Source organism: Penicillium soppii (assembly GCF_028829465.1).
Source record: "Penicillium soppii strain IBT 18220 chromosome Unknown utg000001l, whole genome shotgun sequence".
NCBI classification, from domain to species: Eukaryota; Fungi; Ascomycota; class Eurotiomycetes; order Eurotiales; family Aspergillaceae; genus Penicillium; species Penicillium soppii.
The window spans coordinates 1892259-1908227 of NW_026643231.1; the positions used below are offsets into that span (position 1 = coordinate 1892259).

General features: G+C 47.2%; 4 protein-coding genes across 4 annotated transcripts; 1 reads left to right on the forward strand and 3 right to left on the reverse strand.

Moving 5' to 3' along the window:
- Positions 1–393: 393 nt before the first annotated feature.
- Positions 394–2447, reverse strand: N7529_000728 (putative MFS phosphate transporter; the record flags this gene model as incomplete). Its single annotated transcript, XM_057236259.1, has 2 exons — positions 394–1903; positions 1963–2447. 2 exons carry the CDS (start codon positions 2445–2447, stop codon positions 394–396), a joined length of 1995 nt encoding a protein of 664 aa, XP_057103062.1.
- A 3340-nt stretch (positions 2448–5787) lies between these two features.
- On the forward strand, positions 5788–6604 carry N7529_000729 (F-box domain protein; the record flags this gene model as incomplete). Its single annotated transcript, XM_057236260.1, has 3 exons — positions 5788–6152; positions 6231–6274; positions 6339–6604. The coding sequence occupies 3 exons, from the start codon at positions 5788–5790 to the stop codon at positions 6602–6604; spliced, it is 675 nt and encodes a 224-aa protein (XP_057103063.1).
- A 297-nt stretch (positions 6605–6901) lies between these two features.
- On the reverse strand, positions 6902–7117 carry N7529_000730 (uncharacterized protein; the record flags this gene model as incomplete). The annotated part of the gene is made up of 1 exon (XM_057236261.1): positions 6902–7117. The coding sequence occupies one exon, from the start codon at positions 7115–7117 to the stop codon at positions 6902–6904; it is 216 nt and encodes a 71-aa protein (XP_057103064.1).
- A 3669-nt stretch (positions 7118–10786) lies between these two features.
- On the reverse strand, positions 10787–11314 carry N7529_000731 (uncharacterized protein; the record flags this gene model as incomplete). Its single annotated transcript, XM_057236262.1, has 1 exon — positions 10787–11314. The coding sequence occupies one exon, from the start codon at positions 11312–11314 to the stop codon at positions 10787–10789; it is 528 nt and encodes a 175-aa protein (XP_057103065.1).
- Positions 11315–15969: the final 4655 nt, after the last annotated feature.

The following is a 15969-nucleotide window of genomic DNA, read 5'->3' on the forward strand; positions in this document are numbered from 1 at the left end:
TCACAGAATGTGAAGTCGATCGAGCCCATATGTTGATGCCCACTCCCAGGCCCTGGGGTGGAGAAGATTTTAGTCAGCGTTTCTGCCTGAGGTCTTAGGTCGGGCTTTAAATTGCTGTTTTTTGGGTTAAGTCTATGGAAGTCTACTGAAGAGTCTATTTGATTCAAGGTATTCAATAATGATATGTAGCAAAATGTCCATTCGGAACTGAGGGTATGTGGTATCAACATCTAATTACAAGGCAACATCCCCGCTCCATGCATCAAGCAAAGTTATGCATCAGATCATATAGCAAGGCAGGCTTTCAAAACAAATCAGTGTATATGCATGACACTTTTGGCCAATAAAAAAGAACAGAAAAGGGAATTATTTATATACTGAAAAGCAACACAGCTAGTGCTTCTCGTTTTCGGTGTCTTCGTTCTCACTCTCCGCAGGCGGAGGCAAGGTGAAGTTGTCCTGCTTGGCAGTGACGTTCTTCTCCATACCCTTGAACATGGGGCTGGTACGGTGGAAGTAAGTGTGAACGTGACCCTCGAGGAGAGACTCGTCAGTGTCAAAGTTAGCATCGGCAGTCTCCTTCTCGGCAGTCTTGGCAGCCATGGCAGACTCCCACTCAGCACGGTACTCCTCAACCTTCTGTTGGTAGTCGAGCTCGGCGTCGTAGAAGCGGCACTTGCGCAGGACGTAGCGTTCGTACCAAGACAAGTGCTTGGGGTGGACGGCGGGACCGTGGTAGTCCTCTTCCTTGCCCTGGCGCAGGTACTCCCAGCGGCGCTCCTGCTCCTTGAGATCGAGACCGGTGGTATCGGGGAGGAAGAAGGCGGTGATAATGGCACCGGCCAGACCGAACCAAGGAACAACGTAGAACTTGGTCTGGGTGTCGATGTAGTTGTACAGGACGGCGGCCAAAAGGGCACCAGCCTTACCCCAGGCAGCGGACATACCGTGAGCGGAGGCACGGATAGGAGTGGGGAAGACCTCGGCGGCAACCAGGAAGGAAACAGAGTTGGGACCGAACTGGTTGAAGAAGGAGGAAAGGAAGTACATGGTCTGGAAAGACTTGATGTTCTCCGGGCGCGTATAGTACTCGAAGTTGAAAGCGGGGACGATGAAGAGAATGAAGCAAAGCAGGAAACCGATGATCTGCATCCACTTGCGGCCATACAGCTTGTTGTCGATCAGGAAAGAGGCCATGTAGTATCCGCACAGCGAGACACCGACGTTGCACAAGTTCCACAACCAAGTAGGCATGACAGAGCTGGTGTGGGGGCTAATGACACTGATGAACTCGCTCTGGAAAAGCTTGTTACCGTAGAAGAAGACATCGTTGGCGAACCAGCCACCGGCAGTGGCGAAGATGCGGAATCCAAAGTAGCGGAAGGTCAGCTTCAAAGACTGAGCATCGTATCCAGTAACGGAAGACTTCTTCTTGGCGGCGTCGAGCTGCTTGCTGGCGGCCTTCATGTGGTAGGCACGGTAGTAGACGAGCCAGAGAGTACCAACGGCAGGGATAGCGAAGGAAACACGGTAGGTCCACTGGACAGCAACGGCGGAGTAAGGGTTGTTGCCGCTGCCGTGGTGGAAGCATAGCAGAAGGATGATAAGAAGGACTTGGTTGAAGAACTGACCCCAACCTTGCATCAGGAAGGCACTGGTGACCTTGCGACCACGGTGGAGACGATCCTCCTTGGTAGAGATCTTTCCAGAGCCGACAGCGTTCTCCATACCACTGGTGGCGGTCATGGGGTACTCGCCACCAACACCGATACCGTAAATGAACAGAGACCAAGCGTAGCAAATGACCCAGCCATTCTCAGTGACACCCCAAGCGGCTGTCAACATGATAAGACCGAGCAACATGATAGTAGCATCCTGAATCAAACCCCAACGACGACCAATCCTGAGATTCGGCGTTAGTATAATGAAATCTTCCGGAGACACTTTGTATTGATGGCTTACCAGTCACCCAGAATTCCAACCAAAATTTGACCAACAATGATACCGATGATTTCGAGATAATCGATGGCGTATATCCACTGCTGACTGCAGGTTTTGGCGGACTTCCAGCAGTCGGGGAAAGCCTTCTGGAAGAGCGGCTTGATGTTACCAATGGAGAAAAGCACATAACCCTCCAGACCGAGACCAGCACCGGGCAGGACCATGTTGCGGAAGTAGTAAGAGACAGGCGAGAGAGGGTCCTCCTTCATCATGGCCCAAATGCCACTGATCTCTCGCTTAGCCTCCTGGTTGTTGTAGGAGCTGACGAAACCGATCTTCTTCATGAGGGGCAGATCAGCCCAGTAGGTACCCTCGGGGGTGTAGCTGTCATCGGGCCGGATTAGGGAATCGAAAGCTCCCTTCTCGTTGATGTCCATATCCTCCAACGGGTTGTGAGTTCCCGACATGTCAGGCCCATGAGGGGCGCGAGGTCCAAAGTCGGTCATTGTGTGAGATCGAGGTTTCCTCAAATGTCGCGTGAGCAAGTTTTTCTTGGCCTAGATAGGTCAATTCCACTTGGGAAAGGAAGGAAGGGTCGAGGGTGACCACGAGGGTTGTGGATGGACAGTTCCAAATTCAGTGGCGATCAACTTTCCTTATATACGATGAGGGATTGAGAGGGATTGGGAAAAAGAAGGAAGGACCGGAACAAGCGAGAAGACACATGCATTGGCGGCCATCGCTGATAAGTCGGTGACAATGGGGTCCACTCCGATCCCAGGAAAAAAAAAAAAAAACTGCTTCCTCCGAAGGCAAAAAAAGAAAAGAAAAAAAAGAAATGGATTTCGGCCGCTGGGGAACCCAGACTGGGTCGTTAGTCTCTTCTGGAGTTCAGAAATTGCTGATTTTGATTACCGAAAACGGAATTTCTGGGTTTCAGTGGATCGGAGTGGAGTCAGGTGGAGTTAAACTGGAGCTGCCGGGAGCCAATCAACTATGCACGTGGTGGCAGAATTCAAATGCAGATCGCCACAATCAGTAGGCGGTAGATAAATGTTAGCAGATCTTCGCGGGGGCGATGGTCTAATTTGGTCCTTTGTGCAATGTGTTGTTCAACTCTCTGGCCATTCTTGCATCGATAGTATTGCTCACTATAATAAAATAGTAATGTCCGAATACTACATCGGTTGTTTTACATATCCTGGCATTTCTCATGGTAATTAGTCTCAACCCTTCCTACAATGGAGAGCTGCACTGTTCCCAGGTACGAATACCAATGGGTTGCCTCCGGCCAAAGTGGCAACCGAATCCAATGCCATGTCTGACCAAGGGACTATTCCATTTCCCGCATTGACAGAGTTTCCGCGTGGATGAATGACCATCCAGTCCGATAGGTTCAAACAAAATGTAAGAAACAATGGCAATTCCAATAAATCAAGTAAATTGATTTTTAAAAAGACAAAGTTCCTTTAAAGATCCAAAGTCTAAACGGGCCGCTCTGGCCCATTTGACGTAGTGGCTTAACCAGATTCCACGCTAAGAGGTCGGGGATATGCATGATCTCTGACCACTCACAGTCCAGTATCTTCCCATGTGTTCATCCTCAAGCTTCCCCAATCTCCATCTTCGACCAACACGTGGGATCGCGTCGCGTGTCAGTCACAGTCAAATCTCCCAATTCAACGTTCTACAATGTATATTTCTGGTCGAGAATATTATTGGCAAGACTTACTCGGTGAACTCGTTCAGATATAGAACAAATCCGTAACCAAATGCATTATCAACCATGGAAACAACCAATAACATATCAATCATGAATACATGCGACCACCAATGCGCCGAGCATCTTACGGTATCTTGGCTAATGCTTGCTTCTCGGCCCCCCTTGTCCGGGTCAGCCCAGCCAAAACCTACAGCTAGTCAAGCAACGGGCGTCTCTAGCGAGGCGTCGCCAAGTGAGCTTCACCAATGCTTGGTCTTGCCAGAGCCGTGGCGCGCACGTGCTCATATCCCGCGTCTATCGCTGGTTACTCTTGCCCAAGGCAATGATGGTCTGCCCATTTGATGTCTCGGCTGACTCGCTACTTCGGGTTGAGAAAAGAAATGTATAGTTACTTGCAACTTTAGTATGTACCCACCCTCTGCAAGTGCCCTTGCGTATGACATGCTGCCCGCCTGCATGGGCCCAGTGCGCTATTTCTTTTTTCGTTTTCTTTTCAGGGGCGTATATGCTTTGCGTGGATACTGGACGATCTCGGTTTGCTGCACTGGCCCGAATCGACTATATTGGTCTTGCATCGACCCACCGGCCAATGACTGCCGCTGGATGACATTCTTGTTGGCTGTCTTTGTTTCACAGCTCATTCTCGTGTTCCATCATCCTGTCACCTTGCATCTTGGCTGGGACTCGGCCCCTTTCGAGACGTGGCTGCCTTCTAGAAGCCAAGGTTTTTGGAAGATTGCCCTGCGTGTTTCACACTGCGTAGTACCCACAGAGAAACTCACTTCTCAGTACCGATTCTTGGCCCGTCTTTTTAAAATGCTTGTCGGCTAGGTGGCGCTGATCGGTAGGAACTACTTGAATTGTCTAGATAGGTAGGTAGATAAAGTGACCATTTCCCTCGGTAGTTACAACACTGTATGTCCGGATGGATTCGATAGCTACTGGCTCCTTGGGCGGTTCTAATTGGTCCATTATCAGTAAGAATGCATCAGGGTTCCTCGTGTTCACATCGTGGCGTTTCATCTGCTTCGGGGCGCACCTCCTTGCTCTCCATCGCTAAGGCCTCTACTAGCCAGAGCTATTGAAAAGGCGTTCGGCTTTCAGCCCTCTTTCATAACCGCACTAAGCGCACTCGGATCTCTAATATCAGGAAGCTACCAGTTTGTAGTGGCTTTTGCTTGTATTATTAATTATTGAGCTTATGTCCTGTCCTGGGTGGGCGTGTTTGTATCGCCGTTTGCTATAGGGCTGTTCCTCGGACTCACTATAATTGTCCAAAAATATATTGTGGCCTACTTACCATGATTGGTAGTTGTCTCAGATCTAAATCCGTGTTCTACCTTCGCCCATTCTTCGGTTACTGTCCTGGTGGATGATTGTCTGACATTCAAGCAGTCTGCTGTGAAAGCCAATCAACGCCCATCATTGTTAGTATTTATCTGCGCTGATATATTAGCGGCAGTCTATGAAATGATTAACAAGTTTATATACGTTAAGCGGATTTTAGGGGTAAGTTTACTACTGTTAATTGATAGAGGATCTAATTGATTTGAGATAATCACAGAGAGACATGCCGGAAACAATACAGCTTCAAGGAACACTCAATATGAGAGGGAAGGCTACGTCAGCGTAGGGAGCATACAACATACTCAATCAAGTACAAAACATTATTGTTGAGCGCGCTTAGTTGAAGGTAACAAAAAGCAACTGGAGGGTAGGCTGGCAGTAAATTTTGACAAGAACAATAATTGGGGAACAAAAAAAACATACAACAGTGAGGATTCGCTGGTGGTCACCCACCCAACTACTAACTCACCGGCGTGTGGCTTAAGTACGGCTGAGCGGACGGGAAGCCCTGTTTTCCACACCCTATGGTCGTATGTGCTAGAAGAGTCATGGAAAGAATTTATATAGGTCCCGTTCAAAAATTGTCTTTTGCTCTTGTCTCTGCATACCCCATGGGTAAATATGGGAAAATAACCAAAATATCAAAATGGTTCTGGGTCAAGGGCCGACTATAAGAAGGGTCGATCCCCCTTCACTCCACCCCAATCCCTCTTTCCTGCTGCCCCGAGTAAAGTACCATCAGCCCATGTCGGTCAAAGCGAATCTTTCAAGACAGGATGAGCACCATCGAGCAGTGTCCTGCTGAGACAATCGACAATATCGTCTCGTTTCTCAACTTGCGCGATATTTGCAATCTCCGCCTCACGAGCCGCGGCCTGGCACTCAGGGTCTCCGTAGCCCCGTCTCTCGGATCCTACCTGGAGCAAAGACAGGTCGACGTTACAGAGCGCAGCCTCCGGGCCGTAGCAGAGGCAACAGCAAAGCCCGGCCGACTAGGTTGTTTCATTGACGACTTGGTACTGGTCGGCGTGGTGAACAACACCAAATTCCTCACGCAAGAGGTCAAGTATGCTGCAGAGGGCACAGGGCAGCGCGCAAAGGCGCAGCAGGACTTCGGGATCCTGACTCGACGGCAAACAGAGTATTAAACCCTACATGCATCTCGCGGTGATGTTCTCCTGCTGAGTCAGATATTCCGCAACCTCATGGCCCATGGTAGGCGCCGGGGTCTCCGCTCCTTATCCCTGGCAGTCGTGGTGTATCGTGAGGACGCGCAGACGAGACTGGACCCCCGCCGACGGGGGCGGCTAGACCCTGATCTGGCAAGCTGCCGCCGACACGTTCCTTACGGCGCTAGCGGCGTTCGCGGCAAGTTGGATCGCGGTGCAGCGGCTCGACGTCTACAACGGTGTAGAGCGGTGCAGCCTGGCGTGCAACGAGCCTAGTGCCATGAACTTTGAATTCAACACGCTAGTAACGTCACTCGTATCGCTGAAGACACTCGCCGTAAGCTTCTTGGATCGGGTCATCAATCCAAGGACAGAGGATTTCGGCCTGACAGGCGACTCAGCGGATGAGTGGGACGAGTATTAGAAAGATGAGTTGAGGGAACCTGAAGATATAGAGCATGAGTTGTATCAGGATTCGACGTTTAGTGGCCTCACCGCCCTAGTACAACGCTGCCGGGGGCTCGAGAGTCTAGAACTCCATCATTATCAACTTAAGGATCTGATATTCTCGGATCTCAACCGGCATCGTGAACGATCCTTCCCGTACATAGCCGAGATGATCCCGCTACCTCCCTAAAAGCGCGTCGTTCTCCGCGGATTACGGGTGAGATCAGCAGATGTACTAGCTTTTCTACAGAGGCTACAGCCAACTTTGAGCGAGCTATCGCTGCGGAACCTGATTCTCCTCGACGGGGCAAAGTTCGAGACTATCTTCGGCTACTGCATATCTGAGGAGGCTGGCTTGGAGCGGTTGTATTTGGACCATTTGCTGGAGCCAGTAGTGAGTGCCAGTGGCGCGTACAGCTGCCGTCGACTGGTCTGCTTTACCGGGGAACCTAACCAGGAGCCTAAGCTCCGGCGCAAGGACCTCCCACATCGCGGTAGTAACACAGTGGATAGGATAGGTGCAGCACAGATCAGGCGGCCTATTCCGTACTTCTTGGTCTCTGGCCCATTGAGAGAAAGTGGCAGTACGCCTGCCTTTTCTCCGACCATCAGGGCTCCCTATCCTCTGTGTCTTTACGGGTAGCAGGATTTTGGACCCCTATGAGTCGGTACAGTGATGTGGCATGTGTATATGTAGATAGATAGTCGATTGTTTTGATAGAGCACTTCAGGGCAGTATCAATCTCAGCAAGGGCTATAAAGATATAGGATTGTTTCTCAGTGGTGTGCTATAGAGGTTTAGACGTAGACTATCGACGTACTAAGTCAGCGCCACGGGAAGTGTCTTTCTCATTAAAACGGCTAGGCAGTTTCACATAAGCTTAAGGCTTTGGAGATATACAACGAAGCACTCTGACGCTTTAGTATAGTTAATAGTTTGGGCTTTCTTTGTGTACTCATATATGCTATATAGTAGCGTGGGATTTTCCTACGTAGAACAGAATAGGATTCCAGTTACTAAAGGAATGCCATAAAAACTCTCTTGGGTGGGACCAAATAGCTCTTTATATCTCACGTCTAGACTTCCGCACGCACCAGAAATGGGTCGAAGGTCCGACCCAGCACCGGACCCAACTGCCGGTGCCTCAACAACCCAGTAATAACCCAATTGGACTCAACTTCCCTCGTTTTGATCACACAGAGAAAGACTTCAATATTTGGTAAAATAGTAATTGAAACTTTATGAAAAATGTTAGCTTATTAGTATAGGAGGTCTGGTTTAATATTGATTACTTCATAGGATATAATATTCCGATGAAATTATGCTTAATTCAGTGATACTAACATACAGTAGAAATATATATTTACAAAATATAGTTCCAGTATACCAAGGTAGATTGTAGAACACTATAGGATTACTCAAAGGTATAGTGTAACCTTCTATTTTCCTTGACATTAATTTTTTAAAGAGTAGTCTCTAGTTAGAAGAAGCTTTATAAAGCTTAGAACTTATTATATATACTCTATATCCCCTTGGTTTTGAAGTAGAATAAGAATTATACTAATAATCTTTCGATCTATCTATAAGAAATATATCTAGACGGGAGATGAAGTGGAATATGTTACTTAGTATTTACTTATAGAAAATGGAAAGCTCCTATCACTGACTTATAATATATTTTTGAACTGTTACAGCGTGTTTCAATAAGTTGATAAAATTACCACTTAACATAGAGTATATTGATTAGAACTTTCCTCTAAGTCGTATCGTGTATATTCTAATTTTTCATATACCAAGATATTACAATCAAATTTATACATATAATAGATCAAAACCGAGCTTTTACATGGAGTTAGCAAAACAGGTGTAAATAGCAGTTACTTATTCTGCCAAGTCAGCGAGTTATGCGTCCATTCTGGGTGACTTTATGCAATGGTGGGCATGGTGGGCATGCCCGTGGGCGATGGGCGTTGCGAACGGGCACTCGAAGATCTAAATTGCCCATGGACGGGCAATGTCGCAGTCTAGGTGGAGGTGCGAGGGAACCTTTGCGCTTAAAGTGACCAGCCTTCGCCTTGCCATGATGGCATTGTACTGCTCTAGAGTGTATGCCTGTGGGTTCACTGACCACCCCATGTCCTAGGCGGATCACTCCAGAATCTGTCTTTATCGGTACACCGCCTTCAATCCTAGCCTTTTCACGGGATAAAGTGGAGACAATCACAGGCCTACCAGGTAAGGCTCAAAGTTCACCTTTCAGGAAGTTTTGGAACAATCTCATTGGAACACACAATCATGTATTTACACAATAGTGGTAGCCTGCATATTGCTAATTGGCTGGCTTATAAACCACAACCCACTAGGCTAGGTACGGATTCGATTTTAGTCTATTCGGGAAATCAACCTAATTGCAAGGGGTCAGGGTAAATGAAATCCATCCATCCTTCCATCCATACTGTACTAGTGAACCATAGGAGAAGGGAGTTCAAGTTCTCCGGTCCCGCCCGAGTGCTCGGAATGGAGCGGAGGTGGCCCTTGCGAGCAGGTTGAAATAATTTCTTATCAGAGACCTAGGGGGTACGAGGGTATTGTGAAATGCACGGACCTACACTTTAGGTGGGGAAGAGGCTCCCAGTTTGCTTTCTTTACACGTTGGCGCTAAGTGGGTTTAGTGTTGGCACTTGCTGGAGCACCCATATCTATAGTATTGTCCTGTCACCCTGATACGCACCACCCATGCATTAGGGTATATCTATGTAACCACCTAGCGTGCCGATCCTCATTGCTCATAGTCAACGGAATTTCCGCATGTGTGTGTGTCTACGGGCGCACACACCAATCGACGCAAATTTGGGTAAAATGCCGTGTTCTTCATCTTGGCCCCCTCAAATTTTCGCACATGGTTTTCCTCTCAATCATTTTCTTGAATGGTACCTCCGGCCTCAATAGACACGGTAACGATGAATAGAATGGACACGATATTGATATGCCATCCGTCCGACTTCTCAGCATTCATCGTGCCATCTCACATATTTTGAAATTCAGTGGCGCGGGTGAGTATATCGAGCAGATTCTCCGAGACTTAGAGCAGGTGACGGTGGAAACGGATGGATCAACCAACTTATGTGATAATTGAGGCTATGATTTGACGGTTGGATTAACCAATCAACCGTATTGTAATAAGATGAAGCTATGTGTTCGTGACTGTTTCTATTTCGGCCCGTGAATGTCAACTGACCCAGAATGTCTCCAGCTTTGACCTCTTGCTCTTACCACTCGTACTGACAAGTAGGAAAATCTTAAGGGGCCTCCTAGTGATTGCTCGCATAACGTCGTCTCGCTTCATATCATCTCTACCTGCAGCTGAATTACAGCATATTTCAGGGTCAATTCACGCTTATATATCATGTTTCTTTGATCTTCTCCAGAGGTCCTGTCGACCTTTTCATTCGAGACCCATGTTTTCAAAATTAATGTCATTACAGAATGCCGACCTCGGCTATCGGTTTCATCTACAAATCAATGAACCTCTGCGATGAAGAATCCACCTCACTGCGTAAATGCACCTCGCTGTTCGACAAAACCGAGGAATGCCCTCAAAACTAATGGCAGTGGGACACCCACACCTGAGAAGGATGGGTGTTTCCCGTGACACGACTAATTGTTTGCGAGCATGTCACAGAGGTTTATTGTTCCATGTACAGGTTGCCACGTGTCAAGCATATTTCCAAAGCTTGGTTGCTGATGAAAGAGACAGAATTTGGTACAGACTAAAGTATAGATAGTGTTGTTCGAGTATGCAGATCGATTATTTTGGTACTGAACTAAAGCTTACCCTAGTTGTATACAAGACCAAGCCTTCTACAAGTAGGAAGCTGACCTACTTGGCACCCAAAATAGCACCCTTTCTCGATACCTCTACAGGGCGAGCCTGTACAGGGCCTAAATTACTGGGCCATAGTACATTTGCGAGTAGATTGTTGAGACACTACGGAGTTAAGGCAAATAAGTGACACGTCAGCATCGCGTAACAAAATTGTGCTTATAAATGAATAGTCGCCTTACAAACAAATCATCTTTCCACATATTCATGTCATTCTGCCTGTCAATATTTCTTTCCACTTGTTGGAGAAGGTCTCATGGAGGGTATATTATCTATCACGAAGGCAGCTCATGTGGACGCGAAGCACCATCTATCTCCGGTTTCAACACGTAGACCCCAGGCATCTCAATCTCTGCTGGATACTGATACTTAGGCGCTGGTCCGTCCACCTGACCGTGGTTGGGAGAGCCAGGAGACCGAGTCTTCTTCTGTTTCTTGTAAAGCATAAAGGCAAGAACAGCAATGATGCTGAGGCCGACCACGCCACCGACCACTCCACCCGCGATCGCTCCAACGGGCGTGGAGGAGCTAGATCTGGAATCCGAAGATTTCGTGGCTGCCGTACTTCCGTCTGACGCTGACGAGGATGAAGTTTCACTTGGCGCCGAGGATGAAGTTGCACTTGGCGCCGAGGATGAAGTTGCACTTGGCGCCGAGGATGAAGTTACACTTGGCGCCGAGCTTGTCGTAGAGGTAGTATTTAGAGAGGAAGAGTCGGTGATATTGAAGTAATGTGCGGTGAATCCATAGTTGGTATCATAGACTGCGGCGATGTAGTAAATATCCGACAATAACATGTCCATTCGATTGACGACCCACGGAAGTGAGCCATTGTTTGGGATATTTTCTAGAAGACGTAAAAAAAATTCGTTAGATTTCCAAGAGGTTATACAACGCACGGTTATAAATGATAAGGGGTGAGAGACATACGCGCAATTCTACCACATAACCTGCTATAGCTCAGGGGGCAGCCGTTTCCATCACCTGCAGTATCCTGGAGCAGCCAGAAGTCGACAGTGGAGTCATATTCCAGTGTCCATTTCAATGATATCTCTTGGCCAACGGTGAAGACTAAATCAGAGATATATTCGCCTGTATCACCGGCCCTGGGAGGATATGTGAAGCCATTTTTTGCAGCGGCTAAAGGCAGAGTGAGAAAAGACAACAGAAGAAAAAAGGTTGACAGATTCTGGTAAGCCATGTTCTAGTAGGACATATTCTGGGAGGGCTGCAAATGACGGAGGAAAATTTTTGGGAAAATTGGTATGGTAGTTCGCTATGAACCTATATGCTCACTTAAAAAGAGAACGAGGGCTCTTGGCGGGTCATATACGGGGCATTTATGTTTATAATAATCTCTTGGGACATCCTGATACACACTAAGCATGCATTAGGGTTAGATTAGCATCCATATCACTGAGTTGTCATTGACTAGTCTCAGGTGGCAATAGTAGCTGTGTGTAGATGCCAAAGACGGAGTAGACAGCGGAATCAAGACGACTCAGTAGTGTCACATAGTTGCCTCACTGAGGTCAGTGTGGCGGTCGTGCGAAGAATTGTGATTTTTACCCATCCAGCTTCTCACCTTAGCGTATTCAGTAAGCGAGCAACACACCCACCATACATTAGTGGTTTAATAACTCCCTCTAGCTGCATAATTGATACTGAGACTTGCAAAACCGACAAGCCCTCGGCCGAGGGTACCTCCATTTGAGATCTAGTCCGCTTCTGCTTACCTTTCTCATTAGCGGTGCGTAGTTCACTATTTTCTTTCGGTGAATTAATAGCACTTTACAACGCGAGTCAGCAGCTTGTAATAAGTTGATTTATCGCGCGGTCTGACGGGCTCGGTAGACTTCGAGATCTCGTACAAAGTAAAGCTCTGATTAATTCAGCTTGCCAATGTAGTTGTTTGTAAGTTATCGGGGTTTCTGGTGTGAGATAACGGCTTGATTCACTACCCCAGCTCGGGGGGATGTCGCGGTTCGAAGGTAGTTATTAAGCTTGAAAAGGACGCGATCGAGGTGAAAACGTACTAAACCGGCTGCACCGAAATTATTTCTAAGATTTGTCTGATTAGGATAGGGGGTAGGTAGTATCAATTTAAATAGGGCACAGAAAGGGCATGTGGTCTATGTTATATCCACTTAATATGCGACACTGTAAGCTGTTTAATTCAGCCTGTTTTTATCAGCTTCGGTGCATCTAGCCCCTAAATTGCCATGCGGGTACTATCACTAGCGAATTTAGAGCTGCAGTAGCACGAGTTGATGATCATACCGGCATTCTCGGTCTTTGTTGTCCTCGGCCATAATAGCGCACTGTAGGTTGAGGTATATCCCGAATGTGAACTAGTAACTGTGTAAACGAGGTATAAAACATGCTATACATTAAAGCTCCTAGGGTCGTTTACCGATTGCGTTATTGTTGAACCTACTTTAACCACGCTGTACGCCGGAAACAATACACCTATAACGAACACTCAATATGAGAGGGAAGGTTACGTCAGCGTAGGGAGCATACAACATACTCAATCAAGTACAAAACATTATTGCTGAGCGCGCTCAGTTGAAGGTAACAAAAAGCAACTGAAGGCTAGGCCGGCAGTAAATTTCGATAAGGACAAAAATTGGGTAACAAAAAAAACATACAACAGTGAGGATTCGCTGGTGGTCACCCACCCAACTACTAACTCACCGGCGTGTGGCTTAAGTACGGCTGAGCGGACGGGAAGCCCTGTTTTCCACACCCTATGGTCGTATGTGCTAGAAGAGTGATGGAAAGAATTTATATAGGTCCCGTTCAAAAATTGTCTTTTGCTCTTGTCTCTGCATACCCCATGGGTAAATATGGGAAAATAACTAAAATAGCAAAATGGTTCTGGGTCAATGTCAAAGGCTGCCGCCGACGAGTCCGGCGGCGGATATTGGTAAGGGATTGGTACAGAGACATGACCTAGAGTTTTGGCCTACCATTCCAGATCGACTCTTTCCTCAGATGCGATGGCGAATATCCCTTGGCCACAACTTAGAGCGGCACATATATTAGAGTGTGAAACCATTATTTCGCACAGGATATTTTCCTCGGAAGGCCATATGCGATGCCCCCTACAGGAGACCTGCGCTTTAGCATACCGCATCCGAACAACGTTTCATGGGACGGATGGAAGAACATTCAGGCTTATGGGCCTTACTACCTTTCCTATGGTTTTACTACTCCTTTGCAGGTGTTATTTACCCCCAGTGAAGGCTAAAACTATAGGGACTTCACCGCCCGGGTTGAGTTCCCAGCAAGCTTACATTCAACTGACACACCGGGCGAATTGCGTTGGAGCTGAGGACACACTGCAATGCCTACGCAATATGCCTTTCGACAAGCTTGATTGTTAAATCGAAAAGGTTTCTGGTGATGATCCTCTGACGCTAGACGCGCTTTGCTCGCCTGCATTGGATGGATATATAATCAAAGTATTTCCTAGCTTACAACTTCAGACCGCAAGCTTCATACGACTTCCGATAATCATCGGCACAACAACAAATGAAGAGAGCCCATTCGCTCCTGGTGGACTGGAGAACCCTGGTCGACTTGAGAAATACTTAGCCGGTGAGTAATCAGTTTCAAACTTCAAACTTGAATCGCTTTGTGCTGAGATAAAGCAAGGCGCATGACAGCATCCTGAAAATATAGTTTGAATTTTACTTTTTTAGTATTCTTTGCCAGACAACGAGACCGAAAGCTCCCGCTTTGTCGCAGGGTTGCATGATGACATATTTTTCCAGGCCGCGGCTCCAATTGGGACCCTAGAATTGATATAAGCGCACCAGTTCACTTGCGAATCCTTTGCCTGGTATGCCAGCTGTTTCTCATTTCGGTTCGATGCTATGCCCTTAGGTGGGCACCAAGTCAGGCAAAATACAAACACCAAAGGTCGTACGATCTCGTCAGATGCACGAGTGGACATGGTATTCATTTTCTTGTTCCGCGGAACTATTGATATAAGTTAGCTGAGCTGATACAAAACATATCAAATGATAACCTTGGAGCCAAGACCGCTGCCGGACTCGTCGGCGGCGGCGTTTGACATTGACCCAGAACCATTTTGATATTTTGGTTATTTTCCCATATTTACCCATGGAGTATGCAAAGACAAGAGCAAAAGACAATTTTTGAACGGGACCTATATAAATTCTTTCCATGATTCATCTGGTACATACGACCATAGGGTGTGGAAAACAGGGCTTCCCGTCCGCTCAGCCGTACTTAAGCCACACGCCGGTGAGTTAGTAGTTGGGTGGGTGACCACCAGCGAATCCTCACTGTTGTATGTTTTTTTGTTCCCCAATTATTGTTCTTGTCAAAATGAAAGATTTTCGGCGAACAAACGCTTCGCGCGTGCAGGAAGTGATGAAGGCGCAATCTGACGAATGAATGATAACATATGTCTTTATCTCACACAAGACAAACGATTTTAAACGCTTGCTTATCTCTGTTAATTTCGGCGAGATGAATGCGCTTACCCATAGAATAGTGAGAGATTACAGTACACTAGCGCGGCGACCGTGTTGCTGACCATACAGCAAAGCCCCTGTCGCAATTTTTGCGCGAGCGGGCTTGCCGTGAAAGCTTACAAAGTCTTCATTGAAGACAGGCCAGATTTACTGAGAGGAATTTGGAATCCCTAGGCGTTGCTGATTTCTCTGAGCACCTTCTTATACGTGTATGTTCCCCCACTGTATCCAATTAGCGCCATATCTCTGTAAGGCTTTTCAAAATCCTAGAACCTTACATCTGACACGGCGGAAAGAAACATTTTAGAGCAGGTTGCTAGGCCTGAAATCAAATCTTCGAGCATGGGTTCCCAGTTGTCGTCAAACGGCCAACCGGGATCAATCATACTGTCACTGATTTTGCTCCTTTGTTTACTACAACGCATCTGTTATTACCGGAAGCCAGAGAGGAAGCTAGTCATCTCACGAAACAGAAAGAAATTAGTTGGTTGCTACTAAAGAAATTGCATGTTGATTGCACCTTGTTGACGTATTACAGGCATTGCCGGTGGCCCTTTTTATGACCCACTTGGCATGTCTTTGGTGTCTCATGTTGAATGACTACTATCTTACGAGTGTCGTCACTCTGATTGACTCTACTCTATCACTCGTGGCCGCGGCTGCGGCCCTCTCGCTCTGCGTGCTCGAACAGAGCAGGGGAATAAGATCATCGGGTGTCATTCTGGCCTACCTTATATGCTCGTTGACAAGAGATGTTCTAGAGCTACAAGTCGTAGGCTGCTCAGGCATCAGCTCCTATCACTTCATCAGATCTAGGATATTTGTGGAGGGAATCTGGCTGACTTCGCATCTATGGGTCAATGATTTTATCTCGCATCGTTCACAACGATTCAATTCCACCCCGGAAGAAGCAGCAGGGGTTTTTGGTCGAGTGTTCTTCCGGTGGATGC